Source organism: Priapulus caudatus, unplaced genomic scaffold, assembly GCF_000485595.1.
Source record: "Priapulus caudatus unplaced genomic scaffold, Priapulus_caudatus-5.0.1 Scaffold476, whole genome shotgun sequence".
Taxonomy (NCBI): domain Eukaryota; kingdom Metazoa; phylum Priapulida; class Priapulimorpha; order Priapulimorphida; family Priapulidae; genus Priapulus; species Priapulus caudatus.
Window position 1 is genome coordinate 4,841 of NW_014577537.1, and position 9,104 is coordinate 13,944.

A 9,104-nucleotide genomic window follows, 5' to 3' on the forward strand; every position below is an offset into this window, starting at 1 on the left:
TATGTTGCCTTACGACAATTCATATTCAGAGCGCAGAGTATAGCCTACCTTCATCGATTGTTAGTTATGTAAATATATGATTTATTTAAAGCTAATCTATTCAGGAGACAAACGAAAATATATTGACACCGCTGTCGGTGTCGTGTTGTTCCGCCGATGTTGCATTACAATTTCCATTACATAATTCCATACAAGTATAGTGTTGTAACAGCCTTGTTCCATATTTCCGTTACATAGTTTTACATACCGGTATATAGCGCATCGTTCCACCGCTGCTCCATGTTTCCGTTACATAGTTTCACACACCAGTATAGGATTGTTCCGTAACTTCCGTTAGATTCAGCATTAGAGTTCATCAGCATTATCATGCTTCCGTAACTGTACAAACGCCACAACCCATTATCTAACCGCCTAGAATGTAATCAGAGCTCCAGATGGAACGTAAGAGTATATATACAGCATCTAATAGCTTTAGGGAATCCAAAAAAACATAATCATCGAGAAAATTCTCGGTCACTAGACTGCCATTGCAGCGATGCTTTAACTTGATGACGTCATATCTCCTAATGCCTTTTAATATTTTATCTCGTGTTCTCAATACGCTAGTACAATTTGTATATGTAACAATTAATAATAATAATAATTATTATAATAATTACGACGACAAAGATGATGGTGACGATAATTATAATAATAACAATAATAATAATAATAATAATAATAATAATAATAATCGATCCTTGAGGCTCTATTATTAGTATATTATTATTAAGTATATGGTATGTGATTGTAACGTTAGTGCTCAGCATATAAACATGTATAATTGTCACTGCATGGAGCACTCGTTACTGCCGATATACGTAAGCTGAACTAGTTTATCACATAGATATCCTGAATGCATTATGGTATATCTATCGTTTATCAATCATTATTGTTATCATTGCGTTTTAACGTAAGTGCACCCGTTTGGCAAACCTTTTTGGCGATTTTGCGACAAATAATATTTAGTAAAGAGAAGATTTAGTTTTGTTATTTAGTTTTGTAAGTATAGCATCCAGTCTCACAGACACAGCACACGCGTATGCACACACGCACGGAAGCAACATACGCGCATACACGCACGCACAAATACACACGCACGCATACATACACACGCACTGACGCACGCACGCACGAACACACGCGCACCAACACACGCGCACGCACACATGCACGAATGCGCTACGTCCGTAACTTGCGGCAGTCCGCTCAACGTCACGGTAAGGTTACCCAGTTACCGTGCGGCGGCGACATCGTAGCAATAATTTTTACAATTTTTACAAGAGTACGCCTAACTGTTTCGCGCCGCCACGTTATGCGAGGCCTAGAGCGAAAACACGAAGCGAAATAAACCAGTCGCCGTTTCGCAGCCAATACACAATATTTCTTCTTTGATCGCCGTAAACGCAATCAGGAGTCTGTTAGTCAACGAAAAATTGAAGTATGATTTCTGCCGCCGCAGCATCAAAGATGGCGCTTAACTAAAGACGCGCCGCATTCATAAACAGTCACTCGGCAGTCCCGCCACGCGATAGTGCCAAGCTACGAAGAGCTTCACTGGCCTGATTGCAGCATATTGCTTGCAAACAATCATGAATTTAAATTGTAGATTACAGGTTTTTCGCGTAGGACAAACTTTGAGCCGCATGATGATAGCATATATAAATGCGTAAATCGTTGACAGCGGACGTGGCTGTAAAAGAGAGCTGTGTCTAACTGTCTATATCCAATACATGCGGCGGTGCGTAACGGCGAAACATACGCAGCCAGAGCACTGAGCAAACGCAAGTTGGCCACCTGGTACTCAGAAATAATTATTTTCACCGTTGTAGAAATAACTTCACCTTAAATTATAATTTAAATCAATTACTTAATATATCAGAGGCTTTGTTACACATAATTCAACCGCGGAAAAATTATTTTTACCCAACCAAAAGCCGTATACGTGTTACATATCACCATAGATATCACTAATCGTATCAACGGGAGCGGGTTGCTTAACATAAATCGTGGGTAAAAGAAATATAACAATGCTTACGGTCAAGTAAAATGTGATAATTTAACCGCGATAAAATAGTTTATCTGCTGTTAAATTATGTGTAGCAAGGCCTCTGATTGAGTAACAAGAGCCGCAAAGCGTCTGAGCTCATATGAGGTCTGTTGCTACGGTTATAAACGTAACATTTAAGTCGTGCGTAGTGACACCTTTGTTAGGCGCAGATATGCAGATACGCAGTTGTGTACACATCATTTCAGCAACCTTCTGCATTCTGCATACCTCCCAAATACCATTGCTTGATACAAATCGCGTGCCTGAAACTCCTGTTTTATGGTGCATTGTGACACTAACCCTAACCCTATTAAAAAAAAAATGTTGTAAAAATTGTTGTAAATAATGTAAATATTTGCGTTAATTGGAAAAAAATAGTTAAATGGATAAAGATAGAAAAATACAAAAAACAGGTAAATAATAAAAAAACAGATGGGATTCGATACAACGACCTTCGAGCCGTGACGCCTGTGCTGTATGCGTTCGGCTATCCAGGCTTATTGGGTTTCTAGATTATGGATGTGCCATGAATATTACAACACTGTGACGTCATTGAGGCAGTTCAGGAATCCATGTTTAACCCTCCTCTTGAGGGTTAAAAGGTTATCAGACACTTACTCATCGCACGTCAGTGGAAAGCACATTTCATGATCCTTTCAATAAAGTGATAAAAATGGTAGGTCAGGGCTGAAACAAAAAAGTTTTTCACTCTGTCCATTAGGCCATGTCCTCAGAAAATGTCTGATATCTGACCTTTCCCCCACTGCCCTTTGACCTGTGACCTCCAATTTCGCACTGGTGATGGGTTTCCTGCCCATCACACTATACACCGAATATTAAGAGCAATTCCGTATTTCCTCCTATACCTTAAGTTAAGGGGGAAATATTCCCCCTCCGTTTACACATCTTGACCTTTGACCCTTGACCCCCAAATTTGTCATCCCGAGTCCTTTTGACGATCTACCCCCGACGTCCCAAATATCGTGACCGTACATCGAGCGGTTAAGATTTGTGCCCAACTGTTGACGCACGGACGGACGGACGGACGCACGATCATGCGATTCTACAAGCTGCATCTGACTACGTCAGATGAGCTAAAGAGATCATATCGGAGATAATATAATCGGTAAATATACGTATTATACGGAGTACCTATAAAAAGGGAAATAATATGTAACACGGCACATAGTTGGGTAAAAAGTGATCATTTAACCGCCAGTGTAACAAGGCTTATAATTGCCTAAAAGACGTATAACTTTATCGCGGTAAAATAGTTATTTCTCAGTATATGGCAAACCAGTCGACATGATTATAGCACACACATCAGTAGTAACGTCGGACGAAAACACATGATGACACGCGTTACAGAGAGATAGACATGTTACGCGGCACATCGTTCCCTTCATAGTAGGCCTATCAGGAGTGAATAATAAAAATCTCTATTATTCACTGCTGATAGTATAATAATTATAATGAAATTTAGGTCCGCGTTCATGCGTGCGCGGTATGTATATATACACCAAGAGTACCATGATAGAAATTTTCTATCATGGTACTCTTGATGTACATGCATACGCCTTAAAAACATCATCCCTAACAAATGCAGGAATATTTCCACGGTCTTTAATTATTTGTCCCCGCATTAATACAATATATTAGTGAACATTATTGAAGAGTAGACACTTAACACACAGATCTGAATGGGTATAACGACAGAAGCTGAAGCCGTAGCGTATAATTTCAATTGGGCAAGAAGTCGGGTGACAGATGAAGCGTGTTGTCCATAACTGGGTGTACAGTCAGGTTAAACATAAGATTTGGGTTTTAATACAGCCGGGGGGGGATATGGAATGGCGTATACTCTGTAAAAACCAACGGCACATCACTTCCACTGTTACCGCCACACACTGACCGGCCGATACATAAAACACCGAAACGGACTCAATTTGTTTCACCTTTATTATGTTCAATTACTTGCCTGCTCACATTATAAAACCATTACATCTCGTTCGGTTTACCGCACTATAGGTATCATTGGATATACACAAGCTAGACAAGATAAAACATAGAAATGATACAACTTTTGCACTTTAATATGAATTCCAGCTGAGTTTATATACAGTGTATGTCTCAAAATTCGTGTAATTAAACATTCTTTGCGTTAATTTCACTTTCAATTCGGATTTTTTAAACCTTCGTGTGACACATCGCGATCACAAATATTTTCACGGCTAAGATTCGAAGATTCGGCTACAATTAGACGTAATTTCCCCCGGGAGTGAGAAAAACATTATTCCCACATCACTCACAAAAACACTGCGACTTACAAAAAATAGACCAGCTAGTCTATCTATATGTGTAAAGCGGTAGAGAAGCGGCAGAGAGAAATGCAATCGACACGGAAACAGACTGCAGTTCACGCTGAATATTGGCTGTAATATTTACAAAGGTTCCAAATACAAGTACAGTAGGATCTTTCCCGGACACCACCGACTTTCTTTTACTGCAGGCTTATGCAGATGCGGCACAACAGTACACGTACACGACACGAACATAATAACTGGATAATAATACATTCACTGCGTTTTACTAGTTGGTACATATATTTCACGTTTCATCTATATGCAGAATCAACGGTCTTAATGCTACTATAAAGACGAGGGCATGTGCATGAGTCTAGCCCCCCGAATTCCGATTCCTAGATTTTGATTCGAATTATAGATTCCGGGGACATTCGTGAGTAGAACAACACTCAACTTCTTCTGGTACAAAAATTACACGCGTGCATGCGTGCGTGCATGCGTGTACATCAATGCTCGTTGAATGGTAAACACACGCAACGCAGTGGCTGTGTGATTCATGATGAGAGTTTCGTGGACATTACGAGTGCCTAAAGTAGTCGGTAGCAAGTCTACCAGCATTCGGATAAAAAAAACTCGTTTGTGTGTGCGTGTGCGCACGCGTGAGTGTGTGGATACATGTCTACATGCGTGCGTAGGAGCGTGCGTGTGTGTGTCTCAACCACCAGCTTAAGCATGCATTTGCTCTATGGCTATGCACAATAGCAATGCAACGTTAACTTGCATACGATGTGAGCAGCGTGGCCGATGGCAGTGCATCTGCAACTGGGCTCCACAAACATCGCTACTCTGTAAACAAGGCCAGCATGGCTAACACGACTCGCCTATGTAGATTCAGTCGTTTTACAATTCGCGAGCGCAAAAATATGTGCGCAAACGTTTACAACGTCGAGTCAACACGCACGCAACACAGCACATGCAACCGTCGCAATTTACCGTTTCGCTGCCACAATTTACCACGGCGCCGCCGCAATTTACCATCGCACACCACTGCATATATAATACCATCGCACCATCAACTTATCCTTGCATTATTTCAATCTACCAACACGCTATGTACCTGAAGATTGCGCCGCTGCATCGCAATTCATCACTGCACCATCATGACTTGCGCGACATTCGAGAAACACTGGGTGCTGGGACGCGTCTAATTATATAAAGCTGCGCAGTGACACCGAAGAAACGCCAGCATCCTAGCTCACCACGGCCCACGACAACGGAAGTCGAACCAACCGGGCAGGGTCACGGGGTCACAGCGGGGTCACGATGCTGGCGGGGTCACAGGCGATGTCACGATGCTGGCGGGTCAGGGGTCGCGGAGGGGTCGCGGGTGACATCACAGCTCGATGGACGACGGCAGTGCCTTCAGTTCGTTGGAGCATTCATCCCAGGCGTCCGTGTAGTCGTCGTGTTTGTTCACCATCACCATGCACGTCGGCCGCTTCGAGCCGCCGGCCGCTCCCAGATCCTGAAACGTTACAGGTAACGAGGCGCGTGAAAAAAAGGGGCGTCATGCTCTTTTTTTTCGAGTGTAGGGCAAGCAGGGGCTGAAAATAGGGCAAGGCCGAGGTCTGGGACCTGCCGATTTCATGCTCGGACTTTCGAAATTTCCAAGCAGAAAGTCCGTCGGACTTATCAATACTTTACAGTACTCCACTTTCATCAAATAAAACATCATTAAACCATTGCAAATAGCGAAGAAATAAAGCGAAAGTAGATAGATTTTTGGTCAGTCGACATCTAGTATCATATTTAATATTCACAATGAAACATTCCAAGTATAAGAGTCAAATTTACCGAAAATCTGATCGAAGTTACCCGTACTGATAGAGTATGCTGCAAGCATGGTTGTTTATAATGGAAGTTAACGCGAATGCGCGCGCAGTTTAAGCATAAACTCGTCGCCCGTGCGAGTAACTCGGAATGCCTGTAGACGACGCGTGTAGTGCACGAGATTCAGTAAAGTGAGAGAGAGGGAAAAGTAGGCAATGCAAACCATGCAAAACTACACCCAGGGGGCTATTGTTAAAAGAGCAAGGCTTTTTTACATGTTGCCTTGGATATAAATATAAGTGTAAGTTTTAGGATAGCAAGATTTTTGGCAAACAATCCTCTTCCAAGGAGGGGTATCCCAGCATTTCCTTTTAGGGAACACGATCACACATCACAGAGCTCCCAAGCATAAGTTAGGAGCACTGTTTTTTGCATTCCTAGCTTTTATTTCATTTTATCAACATCATTTAAGATAACCAACTTTATATTTTAGCTAATTTGTTTACATTTTACAGTGAAAATCAGCCAGGAAATAAACAGAAAGTTGGTTACAAAACAAAACACAGATACGTTTAACAGTTTTAACAGGCCTTTTAATTGGTTAGGAAGTAGTCAGGACAACGCATTTGTTGACTCACTCACTGGCATGTGGCGCAGTAACCGGCAAAATGGCTGTTGATGTTTCAGCAGGTTTTGTGACAGTGTTATTAACAGGCAGTAGAATACTCCATAAATCCCAATTGATGTTGAAGATAATGCAGGCAATTCCTTTCTAGCTAGTTTATTTGATGTTGATGATTAGTTTTTCAATCAGTATTTCATGTACTATTGATTATTTCATATAATTATTTAAGTATTTTTATACTTAGTAGTAACTATGTCTAGGAGTGTGAATCAGATTAAGGAAGACTGTTTATAACACCCCTCGGTTTTTCAAACAAGGAAGCCTAGTTATCCAGGCCACTTACCTTTTAGAGAGGGATACATACACTACGTGAAATTAATGGGGATGGAACAGAAGCACACCAGGCAGGGCACTCACGGCACTAGGCCGCGTTAAAATTGCACGTTGAAAGATGGCTTGCCAAAGCTGAATTAATGTTACTATTATTGAGATTCGCTCAAATCTGTTTGTCGTCAGATAAAGCCGGCGTAATAACGATCGTACTAACACTCCTCGCGGGGTACGGAGTCAGCAGCTCGCGTGATTTTCACTCACCTCCTTAGACGGCACGTAGCAGTAGGGAATGCCCGCCTCCTCACAAACCAACGGCATGTGACAGAGCACGTCTATCGGGAGCGTGTCACCAGCAAATATCACCAACCTGTAAACATTCGTACACGGCGATGTGAAAGACCGTGCAGCTAAGGGACTCGCGAGTGTCTAATCCACAACAAACACACTCACTCACTCACTCACTCACGCACGCCCGCATGCAAAATATGTTGAATGATAGACAACAAAACGAACGGCAGCAATTTTTCACGTGGAATTTCACGCAGTGAAGCTATAACTTTGATTGACCTTGAAAGCAAAACGCGACCGCGAGACTTCTCCTAGTCGTGACGCAAGAAAGCTGTGCACATGTGGGAGGGGTGAAATAATGCAGAGTGACAGCACGCACGCATGCATATTGGATATCCTCCACGTTGCTCTAGCACTGACAGCGATGCACGACTGCATGGAAACGCAGTGTGCGATGAAAGCCTCAAGTGCTTACTAATTCTACTCATGTGCAAGATTAGAAATCCGGGGACTCGGCTTACTTGACCTATCTGCCTGGTGTGATTGACAGGCAGCTCAAGCAAATCAGTATTGCTATATGAGATTTTAAAGACAATGCTCAGCGAGGAAGTGTTGCAGAGCCGACATAGCACAAACTTGGCTCTGATAGTCAGCCTTGCCCGGTGCAAGTGATAATAAACAGCAAGTTAGTAGCATTTTACACCCAAATATATGTCAACAAGACATTCAGAGGAAACTGCAGCAAGTAAGGAAGTCAACCACGGTAAGTAAGCAGGAGAACCACAGTAAGACAAGTGAGGAGGGCAACTATGGCAAGCAAGGAGGGCAACTATGGCAAGTAAGGAGAGCAACTATGGCAAATAAGGACAACTATGGCAAGTAAGGAGGGCAACTATGGCAAATAAGGACAACTATGGCAAGTAAGGAGGGCAGCCACAGAACGTAAGGGAAATTACAGCAATTAAGGAGGGTGACGACAGCAGTAGGTCGCAACAAGGCACAGCCGTTGGCGGCGTGCACGAAAATTTACACCTCGCTATAGCAATCGACCGAACTACAACAAATATATCATGCTGTTACCCTCGTTCTCCTTTTCGCACAAACTTCTGGACTTCTCTCACTCCCCGCCGAAGCTTCTTGTTCTTCTGGGCTGTGGAAGTAAAATTATCTGATTAGCATACCTCTCCAGTCTTGCCCGGTGAAACAGATCACAGCATAGATACGTATAGAGAATAACCTCACGAATATTAATCTTCAAAGTGCATGGTATTGTAATATAGGAGAGAGTCAAGGTTGATTAAATTTCTAGATCAACACTGCAGATTGCAGTAGAAAATGTTTTAAATTCTAGGCCAACTTAAGATGGAAGAGTTCAAATACGGAATTACAGATACCAAACAAGTGCCGCAGAGCGACAGCGCTCACTGACGTGTACTGTAGCCAGTATTCTTCTGATAAACTCACTGGCAACCGAATCAAGTGCGCTCTCTCCTGCCACCGCGTTCGCGCTCAAGAGCATATTCTAGGATACTGCTAATACAGATCTAAAATCTATGAATGGCTTTGCTATACCTACTGGTAGTACAGTAATAAAGATACAGCTGTGTAACTTTAATAACTTCGCTATACTTAACAT

General features: G+C 42.3%; 1 protein-coding gene across 1 annotated transcript; it reads right to left on the bottom strand.

The window, feature by feature from the left end:
- Positions 1 to 4,030: 4,030 nt before the first annotated feature.
- LOC106810815 (H/ACA ribonucleoprotein complex subunit 2-like protein) lies at positions 4,031 to 9,104 on the bottom strand. The gene is made up of 4 exons (XM_014814268.1): positions 9,098 to 9,104; positions 8,549 to 8,618; positions 7,442 to 7,547; positions 4,031 to 5,917 (listed from the first exon to the last, which is right to left on the bottom strand). The coding sequence occupies exons 1-4, from the start codon at positions 9,102 to 9,104 to the stop codon at positions 5,786 to 5,788; spliced, it is 315 nt and encodes a 104-aa protein (XP_014669754.1). The 3' UTR covers positions 4,031 to 5,785.